At 37.8% G+C, this 17,317-nt stretch overlaps 1 protein-coding gene across 2 annotated transcripts in view; it reads left to right on the top strand.

Annotated features, from left to right (window-relative positions):
• The first annotated feature begins 3,637 nt into the window (after positions 1–3,637).
• LOC149820749 (uncharacterized) overlaps positions 3,638–17,317 on the top strand; it is a 41,558-nt gene continuing 27,878 nt past the window's right edge. For both annotated transcript variants that reach the window (XM_089982424.1, XM_089982423.1), the window contains exon 1: positions 3,638–3,846. In XM_089982424.1, coding sequence (XP_089838550.1) covers positions 3,669–3,846 — 178 coding nt within the window. In that variant the 5' untranslated portion in view covers positions 3,638–3,668. The remainder of the gene's footprint in view (positions 3,847–17,317) is intronic.

The raw sequence follows: 17,317 nt of genomic DNA, 5'->3' as shown, positions 1-17,317 counted from the left end.
GCCCAAGTGTGGTATGAAATTTTGCAAACCATACCCCAGCTCCATATATTAATCGGACCCTTTAGGTCCGACCCGTATTCTAATCGGACCTCATTCTTTATCTCTAAATGCTGACCTTATAGGGTTTGGTCCGGGTCAGGTCCTGTCAAACCTGACCCATTGACACCCCTACTACCATGTACTTGCCGTTTGTGTAAGTAGAGGGTGTAGACGAATCCGATATGGTCCGGATCATGTTTTGAATGAATCCAGATTTGAATTGTATGCAATAGATTAGGGACGCGAGTCCATACTCAAATGAGATCAGATTAAGTGGAGATGGGTCCAGATCTATTATGTATCTGGTTCCCGCAAAAGATGAAAGTAAACAAGCTTTTTACATGCTGATCCATAAATTATGGATTTGAATCCAAATGAGATCCAAAAAGAAAAGGAGTGGGTTTCAGGTGTCAGATGTCACCCTGGTGTTGTTCATCCATGCTATGAACATCAAATGGATGAATGGCATCAGGGTGACCTTGCTCTCTGACCTGATACAACTCCCCAAAAAAGAAGGATTTGACAGATGCAACATTGATCCATATGAAAATTAGGATCTTACTTCTAGGGTTTGTATAGAGAAATAAAGCTTTGGATTTTCATTTAACAACCAAACCCAACTCAATTTCACTCTTGACAGAGCTTTAAAGTTTTGGATTTTCAAACTTTTGTGAAAATCTAGCAAAATGAGGTTATCTTAAAAATATAATAATGAGAATAAAAGCATCATGATTTGTTTTTACTACTGTTATAACATTATAGTGAATAGTTGATGAATTATTGGGCAATCCCTCTCTTCTTTGGTTCACTAAAATAGAAAATGAGAACTTTGGCTATATTGAAATATTTTGGTAGTTTTTATATTGAAATCCATAACCATTAATCTCTATTCCTCTATTACATAGAATGGCAGAATAATAAGTGTTTCATACAACCCATAAAAATAGGAGGGAGGATGAGATGCAATGTGATTTCACGCTTTTCATGGTGGTGTGTTTGATGGCACGTCCACTATTGGTAATAATTGTACTACGTTCAATGTTCATTTCAACTGAACCAGAAATTGTGTTTTTGATTTTTAGGCTATGCGGACAACTTGAATGCATATGGATAATGGGTTAAATAACTTTATTTTAAATCGTATGACCGGATCCACCCAACCTTATGAGTATTTAAAAAGGTTTATTATAGATTTTAGCTGCGGATATGGATCATAAATTGAATTATAAATTTTAAAAATATTTAAAATATGAGTAATTTCAGAAAATATAAGAATTACTAATTTTTTTTATATATGAATGCTTTAATAAGTGTCATATTGGATCTAATTATGAAAGTTTATAAAAAAAATATGGATTTTAGCCCTAGAAATAGATCTCAAATTGGGTCCAAGTAAAAAAAAAAAAAGTAATTTGAGAACAAATAAGAATTTGTTTTTTTATATATAAATACAAAAAACACATAAAACCTTAAAATGCAAGAAAATAAATCCTTTTCATTAAGGAAAAACATGTCCTACGAAAAACACATTTGATGAGGACAGCGTCTTGCACGACACACAAGATGTTTTTAAACCGCTTTGAAAGCTACTCAACAAGGATAGATCCCTTCATAAATTCATCATATATTAATCCTAGCCATCCAATTTCCACTCTAAATATCAACGTTCAGAATTTTATAAGACTACCCCAGTTAAGCAACATGCCTACTTCATGGGTAACCAAAATATGCAATCCAACAAAACATGTAATCCGGTATACACCGAAATTTTTATAGGTTATTTTTTAATTTTTTTTTAAAACTTGACAGCGATGTTTGGTTTTATAAAAACAGACTCTTAGATCATCTGATAACGATGTATAAGAAGGATCTTTTAAGGCTTGAAAATCAATGACTTATAATTTTTTTAAATATTCAAGCATACAAAATTGCATTTCTTGATCTAATTACGATGATTCAATAGCTGATTTCAAGCAAATGCACATGCAAGATTGCAAAAAATCCTATGAAAATCTTGGTTCATACTATTTTACATATTTCAGTTTCCCTATATATAAGCAGAATTAAAGGAGACATGTCAAATATTACAATTTGTTCACGCTCACACAGCATAGGGATGACATGTTAGCACTTGGATTTTTTTTTGTAAACAAAAAAATTTATTTTCTAAAAACAAATATCATGTTAATTGTTAACTGCCCATAAAATCTAAAAGTTGGGCAATCAATATGGTGCTCTCTTGTTTACAGTTTGAGGGGAAACTTAGGAAAACTAAGAAAAATGAAGTTGTAAAATTAAGAACTATTAAACTCTGTTATCATTTTATTTGTAAATCGTCATGTCATTCATATATTTTTAATATTTTGTTGTGTTGTTTTGTTTTTCAAAGATATAAACGTTTTTTTTATGATATTTGAGTAAAACATATAAAAAAAATCTGAGTCATTCGAGTTGACTGGCCGAGTCATACCGAGTCACGAGTTAAACCCCAAAAGGTTTGTGCCCGAGTTAATGGTTCAAGCTGATTGTGCCGACTACTGGATGATTTGCTTGTCACATGTATGACGCTGCACATCATGTATCGATCCCAACGGTTCAACCAAATACATTTGAACGGTTAGGATTAGGTGTACGTATGGTGGGAAGGTGAACGGCCAGTCCGTTGCACCATGCCAACTGCAAAAGGAAATAAAAAAATATTTGAATAAATAAAGAAAAGTTTACAAATACCCCCTAACATTTGACCTAATTACTACAACATCCTAACATTTAAGATTTTACAAATAGGCCGTCATTGGTAAAAAAAAGATTTCAAATACCCACCTGGCTCAGCTCACGAGCTTTAACTAGAATCAGTTAGATGATGGAAAAAGACAGATTTACCCTTCCATACGCGAGCACCAGAAATCATAGTTGGTAGTTGGTACTTGGTGGCAAACGGAAAAATATTGGCAGGAAAAAAACTTCAGAGATTTTGAATTTTTTCATAAATCTCATATTTTTGTGGCAATATCTTCGGAATAAAAAAGTAAATTAAAAAATAATTTTTATAAAAATATATAAATAAAACAATTAAAAAATAAAGATCTCAAGGAGTTTCACGATAATAATTTTTTTATATATAAATATCATGATATTTGTCACGGTTTGAAAATCTTGCGAGAAATTGCCATTTTAAACTTTTAGGCAATTTCTCGCAATAAATCTCGCGATATTTGTTATAGAGGTTGGTGGTAGTGGTTGTATTTCTTTAAGTAGAGGACGTGCATTCTTTTCTTTTTAAGCCGTTTTTTTTTGGGTTGGTATTGTTGATGCTTTGAGAGTTTTTTTTGTATTTTTTTTTAATTGTGATCTTTCACAAATGGGTCTAATGAAAAAATTTAGAGCGTAGTTAGTTTTAGGAACTAGTTCAGGTTTTGGTTTCTGTCTGTTTTTCCTTTGATATAGCCATGGTTTTTTTTAATCCGAGTCTATTTGTAAAATCTTAAATGTTAGGTTTGTTTTTTAAATTAGATGAATAATTAGGCGATAATTTGTAATTTTTTCATAAATTAAAGAAGCGATTTATCCATCGTTGCCTTAAATCCCAATGGCAGGGACATGACCAAACCCACCAATTCACTCCCTCCATGGATGTCCTCCCATCCACTATTGGTGTCATATCCTTTGTAGGACATCTACCCTCCAAGCTTAGGACGTACCCCTCCCGTCTCTCACCCATCAACAGTCTTCCCTTCCCCACTCGCCTCTCCACTCGAAGAAGACTCACAATGGAAACCAAAACTCACTGCTCTTCTGCTGCCGTCGGTGAGTTCGCTCTCTTCTTTATAATTCCCTTCCAAAATGCAACGATCTTAGCTAATAATCAAAAAGCTCCAGTACCAAGTTTGCGATGTTGCTCGTTGAGATGAAAAGAGGCTTCACCATTATCTTTGTTTGCTAGAATTGGTCGTGTTTCGAGTTTTCTGCATCGTGTAATCTGATATGGTGATGCCAACGTGATGGTTTTCTTTGTTTCAGTCTTTGAACGAAGGCATTTGATATCTGTTTCGATTCTGATTGATAATTTATAGAAAGTGATGAATGAAATCGATTCATGAGGTTACTTTTCACGTACTAGTTCCTAAAATCGCAGCTTTTAAGTTATTTACTTTATTGAAGCCCAAATAAACGAGAGTGTTGTGTGATTAATTGCATACTGGTAGGATTATGAAGATATTTTATGGAAGTAATGAGGAATTTGTTAATATTGAAGGTTGACTACAGTGCTTCATGAATTAAACTGAAGCATGGTGCTGTGATCTTACTCGCAATTGTTGTTTAAGGTGTCGGGAACTTCATCTAAGTTCTGTTTGGAAACTATCAGTCGAAGGTTGATGGGGATGGAAGTATGAAATCCACAAATACTGTGGATTTGACACTTCCCACCAGCCTGTTTGGGAGCACCATCAATATTTTGGCCAGGATTTGGCAAATACATTTTTTAAGTTTGGAAGCTATGTGGATTTCATAGTTGCCTCTTCAGCTGCCAGTTTCCAATCAGACACTGAAAATGTTGTTACTGTGGTATTTTAATGAGTTTAGGGCTGCAAACGAATGTCATATCTTCCAGAGTAGATACATTATTGTTGGATTCAGAACCAAAAAAAAAAAATCCAGCAGTATTCATAGTAAGATTCTTACGGTGGATATGATATCAGCTCACAACACTGATTCTTCTTCTTTAAACCGTCTGAGATTTCTTGGACATTTTCTTTCTCCAATTTCTTCATTTAATAAGTATCTTCATAACAGGACACATTTTGATGGGTACTTGAAGTGGCAGTTAATTTAATAGTATTGTGCTTGTCATGAAATAGGAAAGGGTTTGGGCCTTGTGATTCCTCCTTGATTTACCAGAAAATTTTACTTAGTTGATGATACTAAAGAAAAAAATCTTGTTTGGTTGAATTCACTGAGTTCTTCTTACTCCTTGCTTCTGGCATTGCCCTTCAATTCACAACCTAGCATTTATAGATTTCTCTATCCATAGCTTCATATTTGTTGATGTCAGAAAACGATGAGGGAGTAGAGAGAGGCTCTGATGGCTGCATAGGAAAACCCAATAGGGCCTGCGATTCTTGCATTTCATTAAGTATACACATGTACAAAAATTAGGGTACGAAAATACCATTACATAAAATATTAAAATTACAACATGCCATTAATGAGCATGTGTTTAAATAAAATAAAACGTATTGGGTCTGGATTCAGACCCAGTCGTGAATGACGACGTCTTTTCACCCTCCCTCAAGTTGTACATGGTTTTGAACCATGAACAACTTGCCCTTTAACATCCAAAATCTATCCTTGATAAGTCATTTTGTAAACAAGTCAGCAACTTGATCAACAGTTCAAACATATTCTTGTTCAATTTCCTTTTCTTCGACCTTCTGTCTTACAAAATGTTGATCAATTTCAATATGCTTAGCACGCCTGTGGTAGATAGGATTGAATGACATGTTGATAACACTTTGATTGTCACACAAGAGAACGCTTTTAGAAATCGATTCTCCTACTTCTGTCAGCAGGTGTCTGATCCATGTTACTTCGGTTGTAGCAGTTGCCATTGATCTATATTCAGCTTCTGTGCTTAACCTAGCTATGGCCTTTTGTTTCCTACTGCTCCAGGATACAAGATTTAAGCCAATGAAAACACAGTATTCTGAGACTAACCTACGCTCATCTGGATCTCCTGCCCAATCTGCATTTGTGTAAGTAAGAAGTTCATGCATGTAATGGCCATGGATACTCTTTCTGTATAGAAGACTATCTCCAATAGTTCCTTTCAAATATCGAAGGATGCGTTTAACAACTTCCATATGCTCAATATTGGTTCATGCATGAACTGAGATACCTGATTGACGGAATAGACAATGTCAGGCCGAGTGAAGGTGAGATACTGAAGTATTCCTACTATCCTGCGATATCCTGTAGGGTCCTCATACAAATCTCCATCTTGGGAATTGAGTTTCTGTTGAAGTACACTGGGTGTGCTTAGAGGCTTGCAATTGGTCATACCTGCCTTGCTAAGAACATCAATGGTATACTTATGTTGAGTAAGTGTCATGCCTTTAGGAGTCCTGTCAACTTCTACTCCAAGAAAGTATCACAGCTTACCAAGATCCTTCATCTTGAATATATAATTCAGAAGTTCTTCAACCTGTTTAATATGTTCATTAGAGTTACCTGTAATGATAATGTCATCAACATATATCAATAATAGGGTAACTATATCTTTGCATTTGAATATAAAAAGAGAATGGTCAAGAAGAGACTAACTAAAGCCATATTTTTCAACTTCAAGTGAAAAACTGTCAAACCAAGATCGAGATGCCTGCTTCAGACCATATATAGCTCTCTTTAACCTGCACACATATTCTTTAGAGTTCCCTTCTGCATACCCAGTGGGCTGCTCCATGTATACTTTCTCCTTCAGAGTTTTATATAGAAACGCATTTTTCGCATCCAGTTGGTTGAGAGTCCATTGATGCTCAACAACCAATGATAGTATGATGCGGCTAGTGCCCATTTTTAGGACTGGACTGAAGGTCTCATAATAGTCTTATCCTTGTTCCTATGTGAAGCCTATGGAAACCAACCTAGCTTTGTATCACTCGATAGTGCCATCTGGCTTATACTTTATCTTATACACCCACTTTGACCCAACCACATTTCGATTATGTAGTCTAGGAACAATATCCCAAGTGCCACATTCATGAAGAGCCTCAATTTCTTCGTTCATGGCTTTAATCCATCGCTTAGAATTCATTGCTTGATAAAATGTTTGAGAAAACTGCTGCAAGAATTGAGAAATGAGAAGAGAAAGAGAAGAAAGATAACTCAGGTACCTGTTAAGAATCGGCAGCCACTCTAATCTTCCTTGGCTGCATTAAAACACTGTTAAGTTTAATAGGGTTAAAACTTTTTTTGCATGGACAAAACTACCCTGCATTAGTAATATAAAATACGTAAATATACACGTGATATGGATCCTTCAATGGATCCATATCCGATCCATATTCTAATACCCTCCCTTAAGTTGTGCATGGGATCGAACCATGTGCAACTTGTTCTTCAGATACCCAAAACAATTACTTGTGAGGCCTTTTGTGAACATATCAGTGACTTGGTCTTCTGAAGTCACATAAACTGGTTCAATCTCTTTGTCCGCTATCTTTTGTCTAATGAAATGCTGGTTAATCTCAATATGCTTAGTATGACTGTGATGAACAAGATTGAACGCAATTTATATAGCACTTCTATTATCACACATAAGAGTCGAACTTGAGATATTCTCTCCCATCTTTGTAAGTAGATGTCTAATCCATGTCACTTCTGCCCTGGTAGCTGCCATAGATCTATACTCTGCCTCTGTACTAGATCGTGCCACAACCTTCAGTTTCCTGCTACTCCATGAGGCTAGATTTCTTTCGATAAAAACACAGTATCCTGAAACAGACCTCCTCTCATCTGGGTCCCCTGCCCAGTTCGCATCTGTATAATCCACTATGTCATGTTTTGGTGTCCCCCACGAAGATTGTACATATGTGAGTCCATCACCTACTGTGCCTTTTAGGTAACGAAGAATACGTTTGACAACATCCATGTGACCAGTCTTTGGCTCATGCATGAATTGAGATACCTGGTTTACAGAATATACAATGTCTGGTCTAGTAAAAGTAAGATACTGTAACATGCCCACTAAACTGCGATACTTGCTTGCATCAGGGTATAACTCACCATCACAAATACTGAGCTTTTGACTGACAACACTAGGTGTAGGTAGAGGTTTGCAATCTGTCATTCCTGCTTTGGCCAGAAGATCAAGAGTGTATTTGTGTTGGGTTAATGACATTTTTCCATCCTGTCTGTCCACCTCTACACCAAGGAAATATCTCAGTTCTTCAAGATCTTTTATCCTGAATCACATACTCAACAAATCTTTAATTTGTCGAATATGGTCTGGAGCATTACCAGTGATCACGATATCATCAACATATATAAGTAAGAAAACTATATTGGATCTATCTCTGTATATAAATAGAGAATGATCTAGTTGAGAGCGGAGGAAACCGTGGTTCTGAATCTCTAAGGAGAAGCTTTCAAACCACGACCTGGAGGCTTGCTTTAAGCCATACAAAGCTCTGCTCAATTTGCATACATATTCTTTTGGGTCTCCCTCTGCATACCCTTGAGGTTGCTCCATGTAGACCTCTTCCTTTAAATCCCCATGAAGGAATGCATTTTTAACATCAAGCTGACTAAGAGTCCATCCATGTTCAATGGCCAGGCCAAGAATAATACGAATGGTTCCCATTTTCACTACTGGGCTAAATGTCTCATCATAATCTTGACCGTATTCTTGAGTGAAACCTTTGGCAACAAGACGTGCCTTGTATCGTTCAATGCTACCATCAGGTTTATATTTAATCTTATATACCCATTTTGAACCAACAACATTTTTATCTGGGGGACGACCAACTATCTCCCATGTTTGACACTCATGAAGTGCCTCAATCTCCTCATTCATTGCTTCAATCCATTTGTTGGATTGAATAGCTTGACGAAATCGAAGTGGTTCCTCGTGTTTTTCAATCTTGGATAGAAAAATCTGAAAATCCATAGAGAAGTTATCATAACTCACCCATTTCTCAATAGGGTGCCTTATCCTGCCTGATCTTCTTGGTCCCTCTCTATTACTGGACAATGCCACCTGTTCTCCAGTAGGTACATCGGTTTGTTCTCTGGGCCTCCTGGTATAGACATTTCCTCTATATCTCTAATATTCTGTTTCTGATGTCTCATCTGAAACTATCTCATCGTTTATGCTTCCAGGAGCCAAAGTAGTATGTTCTGTAGCATGTGAGATGAGTTCAGCACTTAGCCATGGATCATACCAATTGACAGATGTGTCAATATGTTCATAATCATGATCTGCTTTATTTTTTAGAAAACTATTTTCATCAAAAATAACATTTCTGGAGATTCTGATCTTCTTGTTGGTAGGGTCATAGCACCTGTATCCCTTATCAGATTTCCATATCTGATACAGCGTCTGCAGGAAACAGGGAGAGAGAGAGAGAGAGAGAGAGAGAGAGAGAGACCAATGGCTGGGGCGGCTCATAATGCTCGACCTCCAAGCCCTAATCATTTAATATAAAACAGCAAATATACAACTATCCTTGTAATATCAGAGATATTACAAGGATGCCATTAATGATACTAAAGCAGCATGTGTTTCATTAACATACCATGCGTATGGATCTGGATCCAGATCCATACGCAAGCTATATTTTAACACCCTCCCTCAAATTGTACGTGATTTTGGATCATGTACAACTTGCTCTTTAATAGCCAAAATTGACGTCCTGTTAACCCCTTGGTAAACAAGTCTGCCACTTGATCTTCTGTTCGAATATGACGTAGTTCTATCTCCTTCATCTCGACTTTTTGCCGTATGAAATGTTGATCAATTTCAATGTGCTTCGTTCTGCTATGCTGGATAGGATTACATGCAATGTTTATTGCGCTTTGATTATCACATAGAAGAAAAGATCGAATAATTGTCTCCCCAAGATCACTCAATAAGTGTCTAATCCATGTGGCTTCTGTCGTGCCTGCAGCCATCGATCTGTATTCAGCCTCTGTACTCGATCGTGCCACTGCCTTTTGTTTTCTGTTGCTCTAGGACACTAAATTGTGTCCAATATATACACAATATCCAGAGACAAATCGTCTCTCATCTGGATCCCCTGCCCAATATGCGTCTGTATAAGTGATGAGTTCGTGTCCTCTATGCAAATTATTGTTCTTGCGATAAACAAGTACATCTCCTATAATTCCTTTTAAATAACGTAGAATGCGCTTCACAACTTCCATATGACCCTCTGTTGGAGCATGCATAAACTGGGATACCTGATTGACAGCATAAACTATATCAGGTCTGGTAAAGGTCAAGTACTGTAACATTCCTACGAGACTTCTATACATTGTAGGGTTGACACAAAGATGACCATCTTCAGAGCTCAGCCTTTGATGTAAAACACTAGGAGTACTGACTGGTTTGCAATTCGTCATCCCGGCTCTTTTTAGAAGGTCAAGAGTGTATTTTTGTTGCATGAGTGTCAATGCGTCTTGTTGTCTGTCAACTTCTACACCAAGAAAGTACCTCAACTCCCCTAAATCTTTCATTTTGAAAGTTTTCATTAAAAACTGTTTCACGTCTTGCACATGATTATCTGAACTCCCAGTGATCACAATGTCATCAACATATATAAGAAGAAGTATAACAATGTCTGCCTTTTGGCAAATAAAGAGTGAGTGATCCAGAGAGCATCTTCTAAAACCATAACTTTGAATTTGCATAGAGAAACTTTCAAACCAGGAACGGGACGCTTGTTTCAATTCATACAGAGATTTCCTTAGTTTGCACACCTAGGCAGTAGGATCCTTCTCGGCATAACCAGGAGGTTGCTCCATATACACTTCTTCCTTTAAAGTTCCATGCAAAAATGCATTTTTAACATCCATCTGGCTAAGGCTCCAACCTCGATCGACTGCTAGGGATATGATGACACGAATAGTACCCATTTTGACTACCGGACTAAAAGTTTCATCGTAGTCTTCACCATATTGTTGTGTGAATCCTCGAGCAACAAGTCGTGCCTTATATGTGTCAATGCTTCCTTCAGGCTTATACTTTGTTTTATAAACCCATTTTGAGCCAACTACATTCTTTCCTTCTGGCCGAGGGACTATTTCCCAAGTCTGGCATTCATGAAGGGCTTTCATTTCTTCATTCATAGCTTCACTCCAATGACGAGATTGAAGAGCTTGATTAAAACAAGTGGGTTCAGCCTATTTTGTGAGCTGAGACATAAACAACTGGAAATCAAGGGAGAAGGTCTCATAACTCACCCATCGTTGAATAGGATGCTTAATGCGTGACGGCCTTTGAGCCGGATCATTCGCGATGCTTTCCACATTCCTCGGCTCTGTATTTTTGTCTCGTCTAGTGTATACCTGCCCAGAGAAGCGTTCTACTGGGGGTGGCTCAACTGGGGATGATTCAACATGTATTTGTGAGTCATTCAACTCCCTACTCAAGCCGAAGGAAGGACAATTTGTCTGACATGTTTCTCCTGTATTAGCAAAAAGATTTGCGCTCATCCATGGATCATATACTTCTAATTCTCGAGATGGCAATGCTGCAGAGTCATTGACCTGAAAATTTCGTTCGTCAAAAACAACATTTCTGGAGGTCCTAATACATTTTTTAGTAGGATCATAGCATCGATAACCTTTGTATTCATCTGCATACCCCACAAATCTGCACTGGACAGCCTTGTCCTGAAACTTATTTCGCAGAGATGAATCAATATGTATATGACATACACAACAAAAAACACGCAGCTCATCGTAAGAGGGATGTTGCCCGAATAAAGTATAATAGGGAGATTTCCAATCCAAAAGTGCCATAGGAAGACGATTTATGATATGAACAGATGTGTGAAAAACTTCTGTCCAGAGACTAACGGGCACATTGCTATCATGTAACATGCTCATCGCGCTCTCAACAATATGCCTGTGTTTCCTCTCTGCAACACCATTTTGTTGAGGAGTATGAGGGCAAGAAACCTGTCGACTTATTCCTTTTTCCCGAAGAAAGGCAATAAACTCGTTCGATGAATACTCTCCTCCACCATCACATTGTAAATGCACAATATCACAAGCAAACTTTGTTTTGACCATCGAATGGAATTCCCGAAATATTTGAAAAACTTCATGCTTGTGTTTTAAGAAATATATTCAAGTATAACGGGAATAGGAATCAATAAGGATAACATAGTAACGACTGCCCGAAAGAGAAGGAATAGGTGCGGGTCCCCAAACATCAGAACAAATAATCTCAAATGGCTTTGAAGCTCTTTTATTTATAATATGAAAAGGAAGAACATGACTCTTGCAGAGTTCGCATGAGGAACATTTATTTTTAGTATCAGAAAATGAACATAAACTAGATTCTGGAAGGAGACCATCAGATACAAGGTTTTCAACGAAACCTCGATTACAATGTCCCAAACGACTATGCCAAATATCTGGCTTATTACAATGAGATGAATTAAAAACTGCCAATGAAGGAAAAAACAAAGACTCTGAAGGCGAAGACACTGAAGAATGCTTGGGCGACTTCAACTGGAGAACTGGGACTGAAGACGAAGACACTGAAGGGATCTCCTTGAAGACGTACATGTTTCCTTGTCGCTCCCCCTTAGCGAACGTCTCATTCGTTCGTAGATCCTTAACATAAACAGAAGAGGGAGTAAATTCGACGGAAGAATTCATATCGTCAACAAGTTTAGCTACAGAAACAATGTTCTTTTTAATATTAGGAGCAAGAAGGACATTGGACAAGTGAAGTGAGGACTTTGACATAGGGATATGTGCATTGCCAGTATGACTAATGGAGTGATAAGTTTCATCTCCCGTAACTATACTACCTTTTTCAAAATAAGGCAATAAGTGAGATAACTTACCCGCATTACCCGTAACATGCGTGGCGGCACCTGAATCAACATACCATTCGCCTTGTTCATTTTGCTTGATCGTCATCTGTGACAATGCTGATAACAAAAGTTGTTGCACATCTGTGGATGGCCCTTTTGTGTCCATAGCAGTAGCGGATTTATTTTCAATTTTGTTTATTTTTCCTCTATTTTGTAGATTGAACCAACAACCAGCTTTCACATGTCCTCTTTTGTTACATAAGAAACAAGTGGGCACTCTCCTCTGATTCCCTGTGTTAAAACCCCCTGAAATATTAGGCGTAGGCAAGATACCACGTCCTCCCTGCCCAAAACGTCTGCGGCCTCTGCCTCCTTGATGCCCTCCATTCCATCGTCCAAAACCTACAGAAGTGTCCATGGCCAAAACTGAATGAGGACGAGCTGATTCATTTCCTTCTGCCCTTTGCTTCATAATCATCTCATGCTGGAGAAGTTTCGCTTGGAGGTCGTCAAAAGTGGGCAAGTGAGGAAGGCATAATAAAGTTGTGGTAAACATGTCAAAGTCAGGACCCAATCCACTGAGGAGTTGTTGAACTTTATCTTTATCTGCAATAGCACTTCCAACAACAGCCAATTGATCAGTAATACTCTTCAAGCAGCCTATGTATTCCATGACTGTCATGGAGCCTTTCTTCAAACTTTGAAATTCATTTTTTAAGAACATAACTCGGGATTCTGATATCTGAGAGTAAGTTTGTGACAACTTACTCCACAGATCCGCCACAGTGCAATCATCTGAAAGAGTAACCAACACTTCTTGAGAGAGTGTTGACGTAATATAAGCAACTAAAGACTGATCTCGCTTCCTCCAAACTGTATACTCTGGATTCTTAATGGAAATAGTAATTTTGTCACCTTTCTCATCCTTGGTTTCCTGCAAAATAAGTCGTGGTGGTATAGGAACTAAATCATCCAAATGTTCATCGAGATCCTGACTCTGTATAAAAGGAAGGATTTGCCTTTTTCATGTCAAAAAATTAGAATGAGTAAGTTTTTTTGTAACAAGCTGACTCAAGAAATTGGCAGAGGGACCGGATGATGAAGACGAAGAGTAATCCATATCAGTAGAATAATGAATAAGCAAACAAGATGAATGAAAAGAAATAAACAGATGATAGAATGACAGTTGGTGATGTGTAAAAAAAAAAAATTGGAACCAACACAGATGATAGAATGACAAAAAAGAGAGAACTTAGGATGAACACAGTCGATGAGTACGCTGAAGGAGGAACACGCTGAAAGGAGGAACGCGCAGTTCACGATCTGCGAAAGTAGGAACACACTGCTACTGTTTTAGAGATTTTATATCTGGTACGCTGAAAGTACCAACTTTCAATTTGGGGAAATCTGCTTCAGAAGGGGGAAATCTATTGTTTTATATCTGGTACGCTGAAAGTACCAACTTTCAGAAGGGGGAACTGGTACGCTGTGAAGATACGCTGTTTCAGTAGGAGAGATCTGCTGTTTCAGACCTTCTTCACGCAAGGAGAGATCTGCTGTGAAGATACGTTGTTTCAGAAGGGGGAAATCTGCTGTTTCAGACCTTCTTCACGCACAGGGAGTTTTCTTGTTCACGCTGACCCCATCTCGATGAACACGCTGTGCTCTGATACCATATCAGATTTCCATATCTGATACAACGTCTGCAGGAAACAGGGAGAGAGAGAGAAACCAATGGCTGGGGCGGCTCACAATGCTCGACCTCCAAGCCCTAATCATTTAATATAAAACAGCAAATATACAACTATCCTTGTAATATCAGAGATATTACAAGGATGCCATTAATGATACTAAAGCAGCATGTGTTTCATTAACATACCATGCGTATGGATCTGGATCCAGATCCATACGCAAACTATATTTTAACATCCCTTGTGTTCATCTGCATAACCTACAAATTGACATATAGAAGCTTTGTCCTGAAATTTGGTTCTCACGGATTTATCAACATGTACATAACACATGCAACCAAAAACTCGTAACTCATCATAATCTGGATGTACTCCAAAGAGAACACAATAAGGAGACTGATTCTCAAGAATAGGCATAGGAAGACGATTTATCACATGAGTGGCAGTATGAAAAGCTTCTGTCCAAAGACTAATGGGCACGTTAGAGTCATGCATCATGCTCATTGCACTCTCCATAATATGTCTATGTTTACGTTCAGCAACTCCATTTTGCTGTGGAGTGTATGGGCAAGAAACTCTACGATGTATCCCATTATCTTGAAGAAATTCTAAAAATTCTTTGGAGGAATACTCACCACCCCCATCACATTGGAGAATTTGAATATTTTGAGAGAATTGGGTATTAACGTAGGCATGAAAATGACGAAAGATAAGGGAAACCTCTTATTTGTGTTTCATAAAGAATATCCAGGTAAAGCGAGAAAAACTGTCAATAAAAGATACATAATATTTACTTCCAGAAGAAGAAGGATTGGGGGCTGGGCCCCAAACATCAGAGCATATTATCTCAAAAGGCATGGAGGCTCTTTTATTTATTTAATGAAAAGGAAGTACATGACTTTTGCAAACCTGACAACTGGAACATATCTTATTCTTCAACGAAGGTGGAACAGACTCTGGAAGAAATCCATTAGACACTAATTTTTCAATAAAGACTTGACTACAATGACCAAGACGAGAATGCCAAATTTCTGGCTTATTACATTGAGATATACTTAAAACACTTCTAGAGAAGTGATCGGAGTTGGAAGGCTTCAGAACATTGGAGTCTGAATCTTCATTGAAGATATACATGTTTCCACGTCGCTCTCTTTTAGCAAACGTCTTCTTCGTTTGAAGATCCTTGACAAAGACAGAAGTAGGAGTAAATTCAACAGATGAATTGGTAGAATCAACAAGCTTGGAAACAAAGACTATTTTTCTTTATATTTGGTGCATGCACAACATAAGATAAAGGAATGGATAAAGATTCAGACAAAGGAATGAAGACGTTGCCTACGTTTGAGATAGAGTGGTGAGTTCCATCTCCAGTTATAATATTAGATTTTCCAAAATAAGGGATCAAGGTAGAGAACTTACCTGCATTGCCAATGACATGAGCAGCTGCCCTAGAGTCGACATACCATATTCCATCATCATTCTGCTTCAGGTTCAAGTTAGCTATAGCTGACAAGAGAAGATCCTTAGCATCATCACTGGCATGAAAGGTACCCGTAGATCCTGATGTAGCAACATTTCTATTGTTTTGTATTCTATTGTGATTTTGAGAATTCTGAGGATTGAACCGGCAATTGGCTTTGATGTGGCCACGTTTGTTGCACTGGTAACATGTGAGAACATTTCTTGTCAGACTGGGAGTGACATTTGGTGTAGGTAGCAACCCACGTCCACCCTGGATTTGTAACCTCTGTTGCCACGCCCTCCTCGTGTACGATCAACAGTCATCCCGGTGGCAAAAACATCATGCATAGATGATTGCCCTGTTGAAGCATCAAAAATGCTTTTCAAGGACATCTCATACTGGAACAATTTAGCACGCAAATCTTCAAAACTAGGTAACATAGGCAAGCACAGTAAGGAAGTTACAAGGACATGATACTCTGATCCCAAGGCATTCAAGCTCTGTTGCACTTTTTCTTTATCGGACACTGGATATCCAACAATGGCTAGTTGATCTGTGATGCTTTTGACTTGATTTAAGAACTCAATAATAGTCATTGTCCATTTTTTTATGTGGCCAAAGCAAAAAAATATATATAAAATAAAAGGGACTTGTGTGACCAGACTTTACCAGGTGTCACGTGAGATGGGGAATCATCTGAAAAAAATGTGACGACAAGAAGTAAAGAGGGGCAGCTTTATTCAGATGGGACAAGAGGAATAAAGGAGTAAAACCTGACAAGAAGAAAGAGGGTGCAACTTTATTCAGATGAGACAAGAGAAATAAAGGAGTAAAACCTGATGGCTGACAAGGGTGCATCTTTATTCAGATGAGACAAACTTGATGGCTAGAAGACCAAGACAAAAGTGCAACTTTATTCAGTCAGCAGCCTTTGCGTGAGACAAAATGGAAGACAAGAAGTTGGGGAACACAACTTTGATGAGAAAGGGAACACAACTTTTCTTGGTTCCGATGAAGACCCTTTTTATTCCCAGAGGGGTCGATGCTCTGATACCATGAGAAAACTGCTGCAAGAATTGAGAAATGAGAAGAGAAAGAGAAGAAAGATAACTCGGGTACCTGTTAAGAATCAGCAACCACTCTAATCTTCCTTGGCTGCATTAAAACATTGTTAAGTTTAATAGGGTTACAATTTTTTTTGCATGGACAAAACTGCCTTGCATTAGTAATACAAAATACGTAAATATACACGTGATATGGATCCTTCAATGGATCCATATCCGATCCATATTCTAATAATGTTGTGGGTTGATCTTTCTTGCCCAAAGAGGCTAAGAAGAGTTGAAAATCCATCGTAAAGTTCTCATAACTAACCCACTTATCAATAGGATGTCGAGATCAAGTAGACCTTCTGTGAACAGGTGATTGAATGGAAACAAAAGGAGAATTCTGCTCCTGATTAGAGCTGAGAGGTATCTCCTTCTCACGTCTAGAGTAAACAATGCCTTTATACCTTTCGGGGGCTAACAGTGGTTCAAGAATCACATTTTCCTGAGTTTTTTGCCCAACAGTAGGTA

Source organism: Nuphar pumila, chromosome 12 (assembly GCF_984573655.1).
Source record: "Nuphar pumila chromosome 12, dmNupPumi1.hap1.1, whole genome shotgun sequence".
NCBI lineage: Eukaryota > Viridiplantae > Streptophyta > Magnoliopsida > Nymphaeales > Nymphaeaceae > Nuphar > Nuphar pumila.
The sequence above is the reverse complement of the archived record's forward strand: the minus strand, read 5'-3'. Positions and strand labels throughout refer to the sequence as shown.